The following is a 20482-nucleotide window of genomic DNA, read 5'->3' as shown; positions in this document are numbered from 1 at the left end:
GGATTGGCCTCCTGCAGTCTGAGGGGGTCAGGCCGTTATACCCGCCCTGGGCCCTGGATGGGTTCCTAAATGGGGCAACTGAGGACAGGGTGTGGCCTTAAGCCAGGGGCTCTCTGCAGCCCAGGCAACCCTAAAGGGGCCGATCACTGAAGTCTGTTGCTGACAGCCCCCCTGGCCCACCCGGGACCCGCTCCTCTTTCCTTGAGGAGCCGAGTGGCATGTCACGGAGCCACCGCAAGCCAAGGTGGCACCAGCGCTGCAACGTGATCGTGTACTTTCCTCTTGCAGGCCTAAGGAGGCAGCGAAGATGCCTGGGTAACATCTGCTCTCAAGACACATCAGCTCCCCGATGGTGCACAGCGCCCTGGGTCCTTTCCCGCGGCATTCACCAGGCAGAGTGCCCCTCCCCGGGCGGAAGAGAACGGAGCACCCACTCACCTTTCAGATGCAAACCAGCCAATCAGAGCCCAGACTCCCACTTACCCAGGGCAGGTCCCAGACGACTGGGCACGGCCCCACACTCCAGAGTCCACTGGAATTCTTCGCACTGGCCCATCCTAGGCCTGCTTACCCCGCTTGCCTTTCCCGTGGGAACTATGATAAAGGTTCTTTTTTTGGTTAATCCTCACCCACAGATATTTTTCCATTGATTTTTAGAGACCGTGGAAGGGAAGGGAGAGACAGCGAGAAATATCGATGTGAGAGAGACACATTGACTGGTTGCCTCCCAGATGCGCCCCGACCAGGGCCAGGCTGGAGCCTGCAACTGAAATACGTGCCCTTGACTGGAATTGAACCCGGGACCTTTCAGTCTGAGGGCTGAGGCTCTATCTACTGAGCCACACCAGCTGGGGCTATGGTAAAGGTTCTCACCCATGTTTCCCCCTCACTCCCTGTGGCTCAACCCCAGTGCTTCCCCGTGTGGCCCTGTGTGGGACCCTACCCCCTGTTTCTAGGGATCTGTGAGTATAAACGTCTTCCTTCGTGACAATATTTAGTTATTGTCTTTAACATTCACAAAATAAATCATTTGAAATAAAACAACAACACTCCCACAATCTCCCCCTCCCACCTGGTAAAATCTGGGGCCTATCTCCTCAGCCCTTCCTCTGACTCTGCCTGTCTCCCTGAGTAGGTGGTGTCTTTTTAACGGGGTCCTACTCCCTACCCAGCTTTGTCATCTGCTCTGACAGGTTTACCATAGTTGTCCAGGCTGAGACGAAAATTTTGGCATCACTTGTAACGGCACCATTCTACCATGTGGGTGAGCCGCCTGTGTTGTCTTATGAGAGTTTTTTTTATTATAAAAACAATATTACAGTCACCAGCACATTAATTGAGTTAGTAACTAGTTGCTTAATTTGAAAAGCCAAACACATCATACCGTAGTGCTCATTTTAATCTCTTGAGGAATTCCCATACTGTTTTCCAGAGCGGCTGCACCATTTCCCATTCCCACCAACAGTCCATGGGCCTTCCCATTCCTCCACATTCCCGCCAACACTTGTGTCTTTTGGGGGTTTTTTTGTGTGTGTTGTTGTTTTGTTTTTTTTAATGGAATAACCATTCTTCCCTAGCTGGTTTGGCTCAGTGGATAGAGTGTCAGCCTGCAGACTGAAGGGTTCCGGGTTTGAACCCCATCAAGGACACATGCTGGGGTTGTAGGCTCGATCCCCAGTAGAGAACACGCAGGAGGAAGCCGATCAATAATTCTTTCTCATCATTGATGTTTGTATCTTTCTCTCCCTCTCCCTTCCTCTCTGAAATCAATAAAAATATATTTTTTAAAAAATGGAATAGCCATTCTAACAGGTGAGAGGTGATAGCTCATGGTTTTGATTTGCATTTCCCTGATGATTAGTGATGTCAAGCATCTTTTCATGGGCCTGTTGGCCATTTGTATGTCTTTTTATATTTTTATTTTTTGAGAAATAGCTATTCAAGTGTTTGGCCCATTCTGTAATAGGACTATTTGGTTTTTAAAAATTGTTTTGCTCCTGACTTGTGGGAGCTTCTTCTTATTTTGGAAATTAACCCCTTATCAGGTTTATGGTTTGCAAATATTTCCTCCCATTCCAGGGCTTGCCCTTCCACTCTGTGGATGCTTTCACTTACTGTGCAGAAGTGCTTTCGTTTGCTGTAGTCCCTCCTACCTGGTTTTGCTTTTGTTGCCTGTACTTTGCGCATGCAGTCCACTGATGTCCAGCAAGGCCGGGTAACTTCCTGCTGGGGAAACGAAAGGTTCTCTCTTCAACAAATGGTGCTGGGAACATTGGATAGGATGAATTGTACCCCTACCTTACACCACACACACAAATCAACTCAAAATGGGTCAAAGACTCCAAGATTACATGGATTAAAATCCAACCTCGTCTGAAATACTATAAACTTAAAATAATTATTCATATCTCATAGAAAACTCTGTTCTCTCTCTTTTTAAAAAAAATCAAAATCCATGGCTTCCCTTGGCCTTTCTATTTCCATGTTAATTTTATACGAAATTTGTACAGTTTCACCCAAAATATGGGGAGGTGTTTAATCGGAGTTACACAAATTAGATTAGGAAGAATGGCATCTAATAATGTAGTATTGAGAATCCCAGTCGATAAAGTTTAAGTTTCTTTTCATTTAAGTCTTTAATGATTGTATGAGTAAGTTTTAGAATTTTCCCTGAATTTCATATGGTGGTTGTTGTTGTTTTTTGTCATATTATTCTTAGGTATTTGTTTCTATGTTATTGTATGTAAGTATGTTTTTTTTTAATTTCATTTTGTAATGATTGATTCCTGGAAGACCTAAATGTTTCAGTGTGTATATTTGATTTTAGCATTATGAGTGATCTTAATACTTTTCTGAATTTTCTGATGTTATATAAATTTAAACTTTTATTGCTTGTATGACCACAAAAAAACAATAAAGCAATTTTTCTTGCACAAACATATTTTAAAATAAGTATTTCTCTCAGCTAAGCTCGGATTGTTTGTGAAATGCCAGCAAGCCCAGGTTATAGAAAGATCTGGCGTGCTGGTATTTGGAGTTGCTGGTTCAGGGGCAAGTTCATGAGATTTGGAAACAGGGGAGCAATTGTGGAAGGGATGGTGGAAATTGAAACACCTGAGCCAGCCCTCGCTGGTGTGGCTCAGTTGGTTGGAGCATCGTCCTGTACACCAAAAGATGGCAAGTTCGATTCCTGGTCAGGGCACATACTGAGGTTGTAGGTTTGATCCCTGGTCAGGGCGTGTGGGAAGCAACCAATGGATCTTTCTCTCTCACAATGATGTTTCTCTTTCTTCCCTCCCTTCCTAAAAAACAAACAAACCTGAGACATAAACTTCTGAGGCCTCAGAGATAAGGCTACTTTCTAGGTAACTTCCTGCTGGGGAAACGAAACTGAGAAAAGAGCTAATGGATAAGGCTACTTTTTAGATAACTTCCTGCTGGGGAAACGAAACTGAGAAAAGAGCTACTGGTTAGTCAGCAGAGATGAGGGTGGAGGTCAGGGAGGAGATTAGAGCACAGCTGAAAGGCTGTCAGAGGTTGTGTCCTGTGAGGTTTGAGGCCCTGGGTTAATGGGGGGAATCCCAGGGTGCTCAGACTTATGCTGAGGTCCCCCAGCTCAACTGGATTTTATATTTGTTTATTTTTATCTTTTAATTGATTTCTTTAGAGAGGAAGGGAGAGGGATAGAAAAATAGAAACACCAATGAGAGAGAAACATTATAGATCAGCTGCCTCCTGCACGCCCCCTACTGGGGATCGAGACTGAAACCCGGACATGTACCCTGACGGTCAATCAACCCGTCACCTCTTGGTTCCTGGGTCCATGCTCAACCACTGAGCCACATCAGCCAGGCTTAACTGGATTTTAATGTACTGACACCCCCTTCTCCTTCTCTGCCCACAGCCCCTCCCTGCCTGCCCCTCGCCTTTGTCTGTGATATGCCGGGGATCCCTTCCCACCCCGCATAGTTACCTCCGTCCTCCTGTGCTTGGGATTCTAATTTCCTCCTTCATCCAACCCCACTTCTCCTTCAGGAGTCTCAGAGGACCCAGCAACAGTATTCATTATGTTCATCTCTCCTGTTACTCCTAGAGGTCTGGGGGTGGAGTGGAAGGCTTGAGCATTGGGTCAGTCTGCCACCTTGTTCCAATCTTGACCCTTCTGCTCTTTACTTTCTAAAAACTGCTCAACTGTTCTGGTCCCCCGATGGCACGCTCTCTCCATTTCCAACCTGTTGAGTTGCATGATACTTTAAATATATCTTTGCTGCCTGGCTGAGGTGGCTCAGTTCGCTGAGCGTCGCCCTGCGCACCAAAAGGTTGCCAGTCCAAAAGGTTGCCAGGCACATACCTGGGTTCCAGGTTTGATCTCTGCTTGGGGCACGTACAGAAGGCAATCAATCACTGTTCTCTCTCACCTTGATGTTCCTCTCTCACCCCTCCCCCTTCCTCTCTCTAAGCATGTCCTCAGGTGAGGACTAAAAATATTTAATACATCTTTGCTGTCATTTCAGTAGGGTGTTGAGCAGATGTTCAGTCCACCGTCTCAAACAGAAGATTTCTCAAGTGACCTGTGAATCGGGAAGACGACTATGATTAATGAGTAAGTGAATCCCCTTCACAACCTCTAACCCAGAGGTTCTCAACCCTTTGGGGTCGAACGACCCTTTCACAGGGGTCACCTAAGACCATCCTGCATATCAGATATTTACATTACGATTCATGACAGTAGCAAAATTACAGTTATGAAGTAGCAACGAAAATAATTTTATGGTTGGGTCACAACATGAGGAACTGTATTTAAAGGGCCAGAAGGTTGAGAACCACTGCCTAACCTATAATCCAGTCTTCCTCCTACACTTGAATACCCCAGTGACGTGGCACTCACTACTCAAAATATAAACTGTGGACACGCTGGTGGCCTACCATCACTCCCTCTGACCTCTGAAATGCGTTCACCTCCTGACCCCCCTATCATTGCCTTTCATTTACGGAGGGCTTCCAGAAGCCCTTGTCAAGATGAACTGTTACCTGAGGTTTACTCAGAGGCAGAATAAATGCTGGATCCTTGAGTGACCTGGCAGAGGACGAATGCGTTTTGAGTGATAGGGAGGAGCGGGTGGACCCTGGCAGGGCCCCTCCAGAGAGAAGCTCAGGTGTGCAGAGCAAAGGAGGTGGGGAAGCAGCTGAAAGGCGAGTCCAGGCCGGGAAGCTAGAAACAGCACTGGGCTCCCGGAGAGTGCAGGGTCCACGCTGCAGCTCACCGGCCTGCGTTGGTCCAGTCCCCGGAGGAGTCTAGTCCCGGAGCTTTATAACGTTAATAGGTGAGACTGCGCGAAAGGTCCATTCTAAACTGACTTTCCTTTCTCATTTCTCCTCGTTAAAAAACACCAAAAAATCACTTTAGATGATGTGTTTGAAATGTTAAGAAATGGAATTTTTACTGGAATTGCATCCAATGTAGAAACTATTTGGGAAGAGTTGGCTCCCGCAGGACTAGAGTGAGCGGAGAGAGCTGGCACAAACCGGCTTGAATCCGGTCGGACGACTTCCCACCCGTGTGACCTTTGACAAGAGGCCCAGGTCCTCTACCCTCACTCCTCGCCCAGGAACCGGTGTGATAACGGGCACGCACATCAGCACATCATGGTTGTCGGGGGGCGTGGGGGAGGTGATACTGTCGGTGGTGCAGGACCCACGCTAATCGCTCCCGGTTGGGTGTTTAGAACGCACCCTCCCCTCCAGCCGGGAGCGGGAGGCTCTGTTCCCGGGACTCTCCTGCCTTTTCCCCAGAAACCCCGCGGGTCCCGTCCGCGCTCCGCTGACATTACTCCCCCGACGCCGCGGTCTGCGGACCGGCTGCTGTGACGGCGTTTCGTGCCCTGTGTTCAGTGCATCGGGGCCCCGGGGCATGTAGGCCCGGAGCTGGGAGAGGGGTGACCGAGCAAAGAGAGGGGCCGCGACTGGGAAGGGGCCCGGAAATGGTAGCACAGACCCAGAAACGAAACTGAAAGCTCGGACCCGGAGCCGCTGCCCCGCCGTGGCGGGTGCTGAAAATCGCCAAGGTGGGCCCTCAGGGGACAGGGGCGACCTCAGGGGACAATCCTCGAGGACGCTGGGCACATTGAGATGGGGGGGGAGCGTTATCAGTCTTTCCATTCATTTTATCACTTAGCACATTTACTCGCTCCAGGCGTTCACAGGGGCCTGAACATAGACTGCTGCTCACAACAGCTCTGCGAGGGAGGTACTATTTACCCCCCTTGACAGATGGGGAAACTGAGGCACGGGGAGCCGAAGTAACATATCCTCGCCTGTAAGAAGTCCAGTCAGGATTCAAAGTCAGGAAGTCTGATTCCTGGATCTATGCTGCTAAGGGCTGCCTCTCATTCATTCATTCATTCATTCACTCATTCATTCTTCACTCACACATTCACCTAAACAGACCATGGACCTCATTAGGCCTGCCCCTAAGGATGCAGATATGATTATTCTCTAGAACAGCTATAACAGCCCCATTTACTGAGGAATCACCGAATAACAATGAGCATTGTCTCATTAGTCTTAGCTCTAATCCTCCCGATAATTCTCTAGAACAGCTATAACAGCCCCATTTACTGAGGAATCACCGAATAACAATGAGCATTGTCTCATTAGTCTTAGCTCACGTAATCCTCCCATTTAGTCTGGTGGAGATTATTGTCCCTGGTTTTTTTAAAAATATATTTTTTAAAAAGAGGAAGGGAGAGGGATAGAGAGTTAGAAACATCAATGAGAGAGAAACATTGATCAGCTGCCTCCTGCACACCCCCCACTGGGGATATGCCCACAACCAAAGTACATGCCCTTGACCAGAATCGAACCTGGGACCCTTTAGTCCCTAGGCTGACGCTCTATCTACTGAGCCACACCGGTCAGGGCAATTGTCCCTGTTTAATGGATGGGGACACTGAGCCGGGGTCACTTTTTGTCACGCTGACTCTGAGCTCAGGACGCCCACAGACTCGGGGAGGAGACAAGTGCCACCTACTGTGTCCTCAAGACAAACTCCAGGGGTGCCGGGTGGACCCAAGAAACCTGGGGGGCATAGAGGGGCACCTGGAGCTTATCAGGGGAGAGATGAAAGCAGGTGCGAGCTGGCCTCAGAGCAGCCGGCGGTGCTGGGGCTTTGGAGGCCAGGAGCCGTGTGGCCACAGTCCCCACCCAGCCCACTTGCCTCACTCACCCTGCCAGCCCCTGGGCACTAGGATTGGAGAGTGCAGAATTCTGAGGTTTGTTTTTTTCCTCACAGGGAGGCTCCTCTGGCCGGGGCACAGCTCTGAGGGGTGGCTGTGATTCTGAACTTGTCGTCTTCCTCGACTGCTTCAAGAGCTATGAGGACCAGCGGGCTCTGCGGACAGAGATCCTCAAGGAGATGAGGGCGCTGCTGGGATCCTGGTGGCAGAAGCCGGTCCCTGGTCTGAGCCTTGAGTTCCTTAAACAGAACACGCCCGGGGCCCTCCAGTTCCGACTGGCATCCACAGACCTTGAAAACTGGATGGACGTTAGCTTGGTGCCCGCCTTTGACGCTCTGGGTGAGTGGGCAAGACGCCCCGGGGTTCGGGCAAGACCATTAGGAGTAAGTCAGAGCCAACAGTTCGAGTCCTGCCACCAACTTGCTGTGTGACCTGGGCCACCCTCTCTGGGCTTCCGTTTCTTTCTTTTCTTTTTTTAAGTATATTTTTAAAATTGGTTTCAGAGAGGAAGGGAGAGGGAGAGAGACAGAAACATTGATGATGAGAGAGAATCACTGATCGGCTGCACACCCCCCTACTGGGGATCAAGCCCACAACCCAGGCATGCGCCCTGACCATGAACGGAACCGTGACCTCCTGGTTCATAGGTCGATGCTCACCCACGGAGCCACGCTGGCTGGGCATGGGCTTCAGTGTCTTGACTAAACATACCGGGTTTGGACCAGACAAGGGCCAAGAAGGCCCATTCCTCCTGGATCTGTGGTCCTTGCTCCAACAACTGGGGAGAGTTTCCTTCAGCCACTGCCTCCTGCAGCGCAGCTCAGCCCTTCCACACACACCCCGGAGGAGAAGGCAGGTGGGCACATGCCCCGCAGCAGGGGTCTGGGGACAAGGCCAGAATTCTGCAAAATCTCATCTTTTATCTTAAAAGCATCAATGGGATTTTTCACTTCCCTTTGTAATAAACCCATGCTTGATTTAATATAATAATATGCATCTGCGAAATGCAGATAGTAATTACAGGACAATAGTAGTTTGTTCTGGAAAGACTTTATGCATTAATGCATATAATGAACTCAGAGCAGTGCCTGGCACATGATAGGGCTATATGAGTGCTTGCTATTCTTATTTCTATTCTTATTATTGTTTCTGTTATTATTATTATTATCATCATCATCATCATCTTCATTTACCATGATGCTCTGGGAGATAGTTGTCTTGAGTTTATCCAGGGTTCTGCTGACCTGGCGGACAGCCACACTTTCCTAAATACCCACCATCATAATAGCTACTCCTTATTAAATGCTTCACTATTCCAAGCACTTGACATGTTTTGTCTCATTCCTCCTCAAAACAAACCTTTGAGGTCTGCACTGTCTCATCTTCCATTTTACCAGTGGGGACCCTAAGGCACAGAGACGTACGGTGACTCATGCGAAGTCACACAGCAAGTAAATGACGTCAGGGACCTAGGAAGTTCTGGGAAGTGTTTACGTTTCCCGAGCCTGGCCCAGGAGAGGGAGGCACATACCGTAGAGCTGGCTCTGCGTTCCCATCCTGCCTCCAGCTGTATCACTGAGTGTCTTTGTGCCTCAGTTTCCCCAGCTGTAAAGGAGGTGGAGAACTGCCGGCTTTGAGTGGGGATACAAGGAGGGGATTGGTGTCAAACTTTCAGCACAGTGCCCGGCCTGTGGTAAGTGCTCAAAACATATTAGCAATTACTGCTAAGGAATCAGAACCTCTTGCCTTGTATTTCTCCGGCATCATTTCCTCTTCGCAGGGCACCGATTAATTAAAGGCCTGTGCAGTGGTATTTTAGTATGGCCTGCGGGCAGCCGCGGGGAGGGAAGGATTGCCAGGTTACAGAACAGCCGACTCAGCAGGAAGCATCTTGCCTACTAACCTGGGAATGAGGCTGCACTTCTTCCGACGACCGCTGGGGGCGCCTGGCCATTTGGGAGCAGGAACCCTCCCTTCTGGTCCAGAGCTTTCTTTTCCTCTCTGGCTCCCTGAGACCTCCAGGCTCTCTTCCTCATCCTCCAGCGCCCATGCAGGCATACCCTGTCCCTCAAATCCTCCTCACTCTCCCCCAGCGCCCGCAGCTGAGCCCACACCAGCACTGCCCTTCATCCTGGGTCCTCAGCTCCCTTCCTCACTCACAGGCCTTCACATCCCCAGGTCAGCTCAGCTCCAGTGTCAAACCCAAGCCCCAGGTCTACGCCACCCTCCTCGAAAGTGGCTGCCAGAAGGGCGAGCACGCGGCCTGCTTCGCCGAGCTGCGGAGAAACTTCGTGAACACCCGGCCGGCCAAGCTGAAGAACCTGATCCTGCTGGTGAAGCACTGGTACCGCCAGGTGAGGCCGGCAGTGCGGGTCCTGCGCCAGGCGTGTGCCTGATGGGACGTGTGCCTCCGTGATAGTGAGACTGTTTCCCTATGTCTAGCAGCCATTCGTGTTTCTCTTTCTGGGAATTGTCTGTTCATGTAATTTGCCCATTATTTTCTACGGGGTTAGCTGCCCTCTTCTTGTTGATTTTTTGGAGCTCTTTATATATTGTGGGTGCTGGTTTTTATTTCGACAGCAGTGCAAATCTATTCTCCCCACCTGTGACTTATACTTCACTTTGTTTATAGATCTCTTGACACAGAAAATGTTTGTGTTTTAATGTAGTCAGGTGTGTTCACCCCTGTCTCATGGGAGGTGTGCTTTGTGTGTCTTGTTTAAGAAGTCTTTGCCTATTCTGACTTTCTAAAACTATTCTCCCATGTTCCCTCCCAAAAAACTATTTTAGCACTTTCTTTTTTTAAAAAATATATTTTTTATTGATTTTTTTACAGAGAGGAAGGGAGAGAGATAGAGAGTTAGAAACATCGATGAGAGAGAAACATCGATCAGCTGCTTCCTGCACACTCCCTACTGGGGATGTTCCCGCAACCAAGGTACATGCCCTTGACCGGAATCGAATCTGGGACCTTTCAGTCCGCAGGCCGACGCTCTATCCACTGAGCCAAACCGGTTTCGGCAGCACTTCCTTTTCATATTTAGGGCTTTGAAACTGTCTGGGGTGTTTTATGTACGGTATGAAGTATGTGCCGTCTGTACACCTCCGACCGCAGCCACAGGAATGCCCTGAGCCTGCACTTGGTCCTCCTCCTCCTCACGCAGGCCTGGAAGGAGGAGATCCTGGAGGCCAGTTCCTGCTCAGCCAGGGACTCGCTGTGCTTTCCTTGGGGGATAACCATCTCCGACCACCCGCTGGCCCCTCCCTGGCTGCTCCCCCCTCCTGGGGGCTTGCAGCTCGTACCTCTCCCTCCCCCACCACAACAGGACCCAAGCACCTTGCTGACGCCCCAGCGGTGAGGGAGGGTGGGCAACACCAGGCTGCTTTGGGAACAGGCTTGGCACACAGCACCTCGTCCCAGGCTCAGCCTGCTGTCCGCCCCGGAGACTGGGCGATCCTACAAACTTCTCCAGAGAGCTAGCTCCCCCTCCCCTTCCTCCTGTGAGCCGCCCCCGCCACACACACACACACATGCCCTGTCCTCTTGCAGGTGTGCCCAAAGGCGGGGCGGAACCAGATGCCCCCTGCCTACGCCCTGGAGCTGCTGACCATCTTCGCCTGGGAGCAGGGCTGTGGGAAGGAGGCCTTCAGCCTGGCCCAAGGCCTCCGCACCGTCCTGGGCCTGATCCAGCAGTACCAGCACCTGTGTGTTTTCTGGACCACCAACTACAGCTGCGAGGACCCTGCAGTGAAGAAGTTCTTGCAGCGCCAGCTTGAGGGACCCAGGTACCTCCTCGTACCCAGCACCTGCTCTCCTGTGCCTGTGCCTGTGCCTGTGCCTGGGGAGAGCATTAACAATGATAAAGCAGGTCGTAGCTAACGAGAGTCAAAGCCAACTGCTACCAGGGCACTTCCTCATACAGCGCCTTCAGCCCCAGGTGCAAATTAGAATCACTTAAGGCAGTGGTTCTCAACCTTGGCTGCACATTAGAATCACCTGGGAATCTTTTTAAAATCCTGATTTCTGGGCCTCATCCTCCAGAAATTGTTTCTTTGTTACTAATGTTGTGGCCCCACCCATAATAAAGAAATAATTTCCGGAGGATGAGGCCCAGATTCTAATGTGCAGCAAAGGTTGAGAATCACTGTCATAAGGGATGTTGTTTTTTTAAAATATATTTTTATTGAGAGAGAGGGAGAGAGAGAGAGAGAGAGAGAGAGAGAGAGAAGAATCAAAGATAAGAGAGAATCATTGATCGGATGCCTCCTGTATGCCCCACACTGGGGATCAAGCCCACAATCCAGGCCCTGATGAGGAATCGAACCATGACCTCCTGGTTCACAGGTTGATGCTCAACCACTGAGCCATGCGGGCCGAGCGGGGGGGGGTTTAAAGCATACCGCCGTTTTGTGTGTGAGCGTTTTAGTGAGGCCTAGCACATTCTGATGACTTGCTAAGAAGTGAGCCCACCTGGGAACCCTCATTAGATCAAGGCAGAGTATCCCAGCACCCCAGGGGCTTCCCCTGTGCCCCTCCCACAGGGAACCCCTTTCTGACTGTGATCATTACATTTAAATGGGACCGTACAGCATGGACTTTCGTGTGTGCCTTCTCTCTCCCAGAATTAAGTCTTTGAGATTCTCCGTACGGTTGCGTGTAGCTGTGGCTCCTTCTCCTCCATTGCTGAATAGCATTTCATTGTATGAGTTTATCAGTGTGTTTTCCATCCTGCTCACCTCGAGTGTCTGGGCTGTTTCCACTCTCGGGCTCTTACAAAGAGGGCCGAGACACATGGCCTCGTATGTCAGGGCAGACACTGGGTCCTGGTATCTTGTGATTCTAACGTGCAGGTGGGGTTGAGGCCGTAGTTCTCATTTAATCTCAGACCAGGCCCATCAGACCAGGCGCCGCTGTGATCCCCATGTTGAAGATGAGGGAACGAGGCCCAGAGAAGCCAGTCATCTGCCTCCGGTCACACAGCTGGAAAGTAGCAGAGTTGAGATTGGAACCAGGTCGGCCTGACTCCAGAGCCCCTGACTTTGGCCGTCTTGCTAACCAGAATCTTCTTGTCCCCGTGGATTTGCAGGCCCGTGATCCTGGACCCGGCTGACCCCACGTGGGACGTGGGGGACGGGGCAGCCTGGCGCTGGGACCTGCTGGCCCAAGAGGCAGAGTCCTGCTACGACCGCCCGTGTTTCCTGCAGGCGGCAGGGGGCGCTGTGCAGCCCTGGGAGGGGCCCGTGAGTGAGGGGCTCCTGGGACGCTTGGCATTTACACCTAACTTGTGTTCGAAGTGTTTTCTGTGCTGGAGGCCGTGGGGTGGGGAACGGAGTTGAAAAGTGGGGACTGCAGGCGTGTATTGTCTGCTTACCAAGTGTCCCACCTCAGGGGGACCGTTTTATTTTTTTAATTAAATCTTTATTGTTGAAAGTATTACATATGTCCCCCTCTTTCCCCCACTGACCCCCTCTAGCCTGCCCTGGGGGGAGTTTTTTATAATGTGTCCCCTTCCTAAGGGCACCTCTTCTCATTTGCACAAGGCACCCTACAGGCTACCTCTCCCTTCCCCTCTCTGAGCCGCCGTCACCCTGACTGAGGTGGAGGGGGGGGGCTGCCAAGAGAAAGAACGTAGAACCCTGCATGTGTAAGACAGCTCCTTCCCCAACCTTCCAGGACCTTCCACGCACTGGGCGCTCCGGTGTGGACCACCCCATCCTGCGAGACCCTGCCCAGAGGACCCCCACGGACGGCAGCAGTGTTGATGCTGGATGCTCCAGGGCAGGGGACAGGCGGCCCTTATGCCCAGCTCCCGGCCCCTCGGTGGACGGCATCGCCCCCTGTACACCGGAGGGGGTCCCGGGTCTGTCTCAGGTCCCCGCCAAGGAGCTGGACCGCTTCATCCAGGACCACCTCAAGCCGAGCCCCCAGTTCCAGAAGCAGGTGAGCAAGGCCGTCGATGGCATCCTGAGCTGCCTCCGGGAGAACTGTGTCCACAAGGCCTCGAGAGTCGGCAAGGTGAGCGGCAGGTGGAGACACCGAGGGGACCCGCTGGGGGGACCGCCGTGGGGACGGGAGGGAGTGACAGAGACACGGCTGAGGGCGGACAGAGGAAGTGGACGTCATGGAGGGCAGTTTGCTGGGGGAGGGATATAAGCTAGTGTATAAGAGCCAGCTGCTTTTTTTTTAATGATAGTTTTTTTTTTAACCGCTATTACCATAATCAGATCACTTCCCTTCTCTGCACAAAACCCTCCAAGGTTTCAGAGAGGACAGGACAGTGGCCTCAGGCTTGGGGATCTGGCCCTGGTCTCTCTCTGCCCCTCACTTACTCCACGCTGGCCTCGTGGCTGCTTCTTGAGCTCCCCAGGCACACCTCCCCATGGCTGCTTTCTCTCTCTCTCGAACGTTCTTCCTCCATCCACTTGGCTCTCTCCCTCTCCTGTGTGTGTGTGTGCGTGTGTGTGTGCGTGTGTGTGTAATTGATTTCAGAGAGGAAGGGAGAGGAAGAGAGAAATAGAAACCTCAATGATAAAAGTCATTAATCAGCTGCCTCCTGCACACCCCACACTGGGGATCGAGCCTGAAATTCAGGCATGTGCCCTGACCAGTAATCAAACCGTGACCTCCTGGTTCATAAGTCGACTCTCAACCACTGAGCCACACCGGCCGGTCCCTTCCCTCCTTTAAGTCTGTGATCCAAGTCCCCTTCTCAAGGAGCCTGACTGCTCATTTTACAATTACAACCTCCACTTCCCTGCCAGTCCCCTTATTATTGGCCTCTGCACAGCACTTAGGGCTTTTGGGGGGCTACTGTTTGCTGACTGTCCCTGCCTCCCCCTCCCTCTGCTCCTGGTACAATATAAGTTCCAGGAAAACAAGTAATTTTATCCACTCGCGTACCCATCTATGTAACTGCTCAATAAACATCTGTTGAATGCATGCACGCATGAATGAATGAAGGCTTGAAACAGGCCAAGTACATCTGCAGACCCTTCTGGGGCCAGGACCCCCATTTGCAACCTGTGATCCAGATGTGCAGTCAGTAGGTGCTGCAGATGTTTGGCTAAAATCTTTGACCGCTGCCCTCTCCACCCAACCGTCCCTGTTATCTGCTGCTGCACGTTGTCTGACTTTGCGCAAGCTTCGTGGGCTGGAAGGCAGATGCCATCAGATATAGTCAGATGTAGCCTGACTCTGCGGGCTTCTGATGGTCAGAGGTCACAGCCTGCACCTGTCGTGGTGCCCCAAGAGCCAGCATCAGTGAGCGAGCAGTTCCAGGGCTGCCGATGGGGGGTTTAGGGGGTCCCAGTCTGACTTAAATAGAGTCACGAGTCTGAGGAGCTCTTTTCTCTGCAGGGGGGCGCATTCGGCCGGGGCACAGACCTCAGGGGTGGCTGTGATGCCGAACTCGTCATCTTCCTCAACTGCTTCGAGGACTACAAGGACCAGGGGCCCCGGCGGGCGGAGATCCTCGCTGATATGCGGGACCAGCTGGAATCCTGGTGGCGGGATCCGGTCCCCGGCCTGACCCTGAACTTTCCAGAGCAGACCATGACCGAGGCATTGCGGTTCCAGCTGGTGTCCCCGGCCCTAGCAAGCTGGACGGACGTGAGCCTGCTGCCGGTCTTTGATGCCGTGGGTGAGGGGTGCCCGGCCTGTGCCTTGGGGGGATCAGGGAACATCGCACGGGTGCTTGCAATCCTCTCTGTGACTCATCCCCCTACTTCACCCAGCATTGGCTCTACTCTGCGGTCCCTACAGTCATGGTCACCATCAACTCGTAACTATTTAGTGCTTTTAACTTTACAGACATTTTCAGTATAAACTATTTCAAACACACAGAGAACTATAGACATCATATGACCGTGTACTCCAATTCGATTTCACAAGTGTTAACAGTTAGTTCTCCATGTCTGCTTGGGATTTTTTTTTTTTAAGAAATTACATGTTATAAAATTCCTTTCTTTTTTTTTTTTTTGGTTAATCCTCACTTGAGGGTATTTTTTCCATTGATTTTTAGAGAGAATGGGAGGAAGGGGTTGGGAGAGGGGAGAGAAAGAGAAACATCAATGTGAGAGAGACACATCGATTGATTGCCTTTCGCAAGCGCCAGGGCAGGTGATCAGACCTGCAGCCCCAGGATGTGCCCTGGCCTGGGAATCGAATCCACCACCGGGAATTGCACTGTGACCTCCTGGTTCATAGGTCGCTGCTCAACCACTGAGCAACACCAGGCTCTTTTTCTATTTTTAATTGTAGTCAGAAAATATACCCCCAAAATATCAATTCTTTGGAATTTGTTAGCACTTCCTAAGTTTCCCATGACGGAACAGAATGCATGCTTCCCGTTGGTGAATGCGGGCTTCTGTCCAGACCCTTTAGAGTTAGCTTATGATCTGTGTTCAGATCTGTGTTACTTATTTTTTCCTTATTTTGTCTATCAGTTCATGAATGGGCTCCCAGAATCTCCTGCTCTGAGTAGAGATTTGTCAGTTTCTCCTTGTAATTCTGGAAAGTTTTGATTTTAATATTTTGAGGCTATGTTATTAAGGAACATGTAAGAATATAATTATATTTTATTGGATTGTTCCTTTTGTCATCAAGTAGTAATCCTCCTTATTTCTAAAAAATATATATATATTTGCCTTAAAGCCTTTGATCTGACATTAATAGAGCTGCACTGGTCTTGGCAGTGTTTTCCTGAAAATGCCTTTTTCCATTTTTGATTTGTAAGGATATGCTATTAGATTTTAATTGTACCTTTTATAAGTAACGTAAAACTAGAAGACAAAAAAGGAGCAAACATTAATAATATGATCATTTTGAGGGGGTTGGTAATAGATTAGAACAAACATACGAGACACTAACAATAAGAAAGATTATTTTCTTTGCTTTTGTTTTTATACCTGTGTAAATTAAAACCTCCGCGCATAATTAGAAATATTTTCCCCCTCACTCATGCTTCTTAATTTCCAGTTCTTCCTCTGGATTCATTTCCTTCTTACAGAAATGCATCCTGTAGTTCTTTCTCAGAAGGGGTTTAAAAGTGATACATTTTCACAGACTTGGTCTAGAAAACCTTCTGTCTCACCTCCCTCTTGGAGGAAATGTTGGACATTTGTTTTTCTCAGTTTCTACTGTCTTCTGACCTGGATAGTTGTTGATGAGAAGACGGCTGTTTACTTCTTTGTTGGTGTGTGTGTGTGTGTGTGTGTGTGTGTGTGTGTGTGTGTTTCCTTTTTTGGTAGCTTTTACGACTTTTCTTAGTCCGTAGAATCCTTCAGTTTCTGATGTTTGCATATTGATTTCTTGTCAATCATACTCTTTGGAATTTGTTGTGCTGACTGAATCTGAGGACTCGGTTCTTCCTTTAGTTTGGGGAAAATGCCTCCCAGTAGCCCTTCAAACATCGCTTCTCCTCTGTCTTCTCCGTTCTCTACTTCGGGAACTCTATTCAATGGTGTCTCGCTTCACCCTCCACGTCTCATCGCTCCCATGTTCCCATCTCTCGGGGCTGCCTGCTGCTCCGTCGCTCAGATATATCCTCCAGCAACTTTCTTCAGATGTGCCTGACCTGCTGCCTCAGCTTACTTAAAAGTCCCAGGGCCTTTGTCTTTCACTTCTGTAAGTTCTAGGAGTTCTGCTTGTTATTCTGTGCTCTAGAGTGTGTGTCGTTGACCGCAATGTTATATATTTAATGTTCACATATTAGAGGCAGGTGAGCGGCTGGGTTGGGAAATGCCGCTGTCTTCCATGAGCAATGCATCCCCAGCATCTTTCAAACGCCCACAGGGCAGCTCAGTGCCGGCACCAAACCGGACCCCCAGATCTACCGGACTCTCCTGGACAGCGGCTGCCAGGACGGGGAGCACAGGGCCTGCTTCGCCGAGCTGCGGAGGAACTTCGTGAACTCCCGCCCAGCCAAGCTGAAGAACCTGATCCTGCTGGTGAAGCACTGGTACCGCCAGGTGAGGCCTCTCTACCCCCTTGCTCCTCCCAGAAAACTGCCGCTGTCATGGCAACTGCCTCTAACAGTCAGCTCATCCCCAACACAACGCCCCTCCTTTGAGTTTTATTGGCCATTCCAACCAGAAGGACTGCCTCCTCCACCTTCATTCCCTGGTACCCCCCCCGCCCCCCGCCCCCCCGGCTGAGAGAGCATCTTCTCCATCACGTCCCCAAATCCTCGTGTACCTTGTGATTGGCGTTCCCCGCCCTCTCTAGCCTTCTCTCCTCACACTGCTGATGCTTCCCCTGCTGTTTCTCACCTCCAAGCCTTTGCTTATGTTGTTCCTCCATCACCATCTCCTTTGCAAGCTCTGCTAGCTCCTGAGCATCCTTCAGAGCCCCCGCAGCAAATACCCTCTGAATGCCAGCTCACTTATTCAACCAACATCTGCTGACCACCCACTGCTGCTAACTGGTTATGGGTGTTGAAATGCCAAGATGACTGTGTCGCCGACCCCACTCCCGTTAGAAAGACGCTAGGCACAGACCAAGTCTGAGCTTCTCTGCGACCTTGGACAGGTCACTGCCCCGCTCTGGACCTCAGTTCATTCACCTGTAAAATGAGAAGCGTGCGCCAGGCCAGCCCCAAGGTTCTATTCTTTCTGTTGTGTTTTGTGTTTTCTACATTCCCTGCCTTCTCCAAGGAGGGCCATGCTCAGCGGACAGTAAGTGCTCACTCCGCTGACTCTTTGATTTGGGGGGAACGTAGGTTGCTGCCAGGAACAAAGGAGAGCAGCCAGCCCGTGCCTCCCTGCCCCCAGCCTACGCCCTGGAGCTGCTGACCATCTTCGCCTGGGAGCAGGGCTGCGGGAAGGACCGCTTCAACACGGCCGAAGGCCTGAGGACCGTCCTGGGGCTTGTCCAGCAGCACCAGCAGCTCTGTGTCTTCTGGACGGTCAACTACAGCTCTGAGGACCCAGCTCTCAGAACGCACCTCCTCGGCCAGCTTCGGAAACCCAGGTGCACACCCACTACCTCCTCTCCCGCCCTATCCTCCTTCCCCCCACTGTCACCTGGAGTCACTGCATCCAGGAGGGGTCCAGGGTGGGGTTTGGGGGGCCCAGCCCCATCCTCGCTCTGCATCCTTCTGGACTCTTTGCTGAGGAAGCAATGGACACCTGACCCCCAGAGGAAGCCAGGACCACTTATATTAATACAAGACAATCCCCATCTCAGATTAAGGGGTCACCCAATAGCTTCCGGACCAAGGTGGCCAGGCAGGGACCCTGCCGTGCGTGGGCAAGATTGCACCAACCCTAAGGTGCTGACAGTCTTCTCGCTCTCCCGCCCCCACACCTCTTCCCGAGGTCTCCCACCCCCTGCTCCTTCACGGATTCTCACCCGCCTGCCCACCCACTCTGCCCCAGACCCCTGATCCTGGACCCGGCCGACCCCACCTGGAACGTGGGCCTGGGCAGCTGGGAGCTGTTGGCCCAGGAAGCGGCCGCCCTGGAGACGCAGGCCTGCTTCATGAGCGCAGACGGGACACCCGTGCAGCCCTGGGATGTGATGGTAAGAGGTGGGCCCCGGAGGGGGAAGACGCTGCTGGTGCCCGTCCCAGGGTCCCAGGTCCCCCTTCCCTGCCGGTGCCACATCCCCAGCTGCTAGGAGTGTTGGGAGCTGATGGCTTACAGCCAAGGCACCAGCCCTTCCATCCCAGCGAGTGCTTGAGTGACATGCGCATAAAAGGCCCGCCCAGTTGCAAGGCAGGACCAACTCTGTGATACAATTGCTGCTCCAGAGCCCGCTCTGGCTTTGGTGGGGGGCGGGGGAGCTTTCTCCAGCTGAGCCTCCCCCACCAGCTCCTGCTCCCCTCGCTCCCCTTCTGCAAGCCCTGTCCCGGATAATCACATGCACAGAAATCCCCGCCTCAGCTCTGCTTCTGGGGAACCCCACCCACCACAATAGCCACGAGCAGCTCCCCAAAGAATAGAATTCCATCGCATTTGCTATTTTGCAGAATCTCATAACCAGTGCTTCACAATCAAGGCAATCCATGAGGCGTGGGCCTCGTTCTTGCCCCCATTTAAAGATGGGGAAGCCTGGCCAGTGTGGTTCAGTGGTTGAGCGTCGACCTATGAACCAGGAGGTCACGGTTCGATTCCCGGTCAGGGCACATGCCCGGGTTGTGGGCTTGATCCCCAGTGTGGGGTGTGCAGGAGGCAGCTGATCAATGATTCTCTCTCATCCTTGATGTTTCTTTCTCTCTCTCCCTTCCTCTCTGAAATCAACAAAAAAATATTTTTAAAAAAGATGGAGAAACTGAGGCTTTGTGATGGTGGTAGAACCAGAACTTGAGCTCTGGTCCCTCCAATGCTGCGATCTGACAGCCAGTTGAGAAGAAAAAGAGCCATAAGAGATCGTGGGAGTCTCGTTCTCACGGGAAGCCAAGGGGTGGGGCCTGGGCATTCGCAGGCAGTCCTTCTCCACCTGGTCCCACCTGTGTCCTCTGCAGCCCACGCTCCTGTACCAGACCCCAGCCAGGGACCTCGACAAGTTCATCAGTGACTTCCTCCAGCCCAACCGCCAGTTCCTGGCTCAGGTGAACAAGGCGGTTGACACCATCTGCTCCTTCCTGAGGGAAAACTGCTTCCAGAACTCTCCCATCAAAGTGCTCAAGGTGGTCAAGGTGAGCTCCAGAGAGCTGTGGGCCCAGGGCTGCAGGCCGGTGATCTCATGTCGGCCCAGACCAGGCCTGACCCACTCCGTGGGCTCTGCAGCAGCCAGCACAAGGCCAGACATAGAAGAGAAAGTGGAACAAGGTCACGGGTAGATGGCCCAGGGAGGGCCCATATAGGCCCAAGAGATTCCTTTGGGTTGCTCATGGCAGCCAACTCCAGAGAAGCAACAAAGGAATGTGTTGGCTGATGGGAATGGACGGCCTGGAATAGGCTGCCTTCAGGCACAGCTGGATCCAGGAGCCCATGCTGGATCGTCAGGGCTCGGCTTTTCTTCCTAGCTTTGGGCTCTGCCTGCTTGTGCTTGGATGGGGCCTGTCCATGGGATGGTCCTTGGCGTCTCTTCTAAAAAGGGGAATTCTCTTTTCTCAAAAGTCAAAGAAGTCTGGGAATTGAGTTTCATTGGCCTTGCGATGTGTCCCTTAACCAGTCACTAGGGCTGGGGAGGCACCGTGTGCTGGCTGGCCACGCCTGGGTCACATGGTAGAGTCAGCCCTCCTGGGTGGAGAGTGGAAGAGCAGTGATTCCCCCGAAGAAAGCCCAGTGCTGATCCCAGCAGG

At 51.6% G+C, this 20482-nt stretch overlaps 2 protein-coding genes across 2 annotated transcripts in view; both read left to right on the top strand.

The window, feature by feature from the left end:
• The window catches only part of LOC102247108 (2'-5'-oligoadenylate synthase 1), an 8140-nt gene extending 7458 nt beyond the window's left edge, over positions 1–682 (top strand). Inside the window, exon 7 of the mRNA XM_005857027.2 lies at positions 289–682. The gene's annotated coding sequence lies outside the window, so the exon portion shown is untranslated. The remainder of the gene's footprint in view (positions 1–288) is intronic.
• Positions 683–7456: 6774 nt separating this feature from the next.
• Positions 7457–20482, top strand: part of LOC102251057 (2'-5'-oligoadenylate synthase 3) — a 40171-nt gene continuing 27145 nt past the window's right edge. The window contains exons 1-10 of the mRNA XM_014541165.1: positions 7457–7574; positions 9414–9589; positions 10786–11021; positions 12323–12476; positions 12910–13251; positions 14593–14875; positions 17029–17204; positions 17954–18204; positions 18612–18756; positions 19700–19873. Coding sequence (XP_014396651.1) covers positions 7538–7574; positions 9414–9589; positions 10786–11021; positions 12323–12476; positions 12910–13251; positions 14593–14875; positions 17029–17204; positions 17954–18204; positions 18612–18756; positions 19700–19873 — 1974 coding nt within the window. The 5' untranslated portion in view covers positions 7457–7537. The remainder of the gene's footprint in view (positions 7575–9413; positions 9590–10785; positions 11022–12322; positions 12477–12909; positions 13252–14592; positions 14876–17028; positions 17205–17953; positions 18205–18611; positions 18757–19699; positions 19874–20482) is intronic.

This window comes from Myotis brandtii, unplaced genomic scaffold, assembly GCF_000412655.1.
Source record: "Myotis brandtii unplaced genomic scaffold, ASM41265v1 scaffold1064, whole genome shotgun sequence".
Lineage (NCBI taxonomy): Eukaryota > Metazoa > Chordata > Mammalia > Chiroptera > Vespertilionidae > Myotis > Myotis brandtii.
Note: the sequence above shows the minus strand (reverse complement) of the source record. Positions and strands in the feature narration are given on the sequence as shown.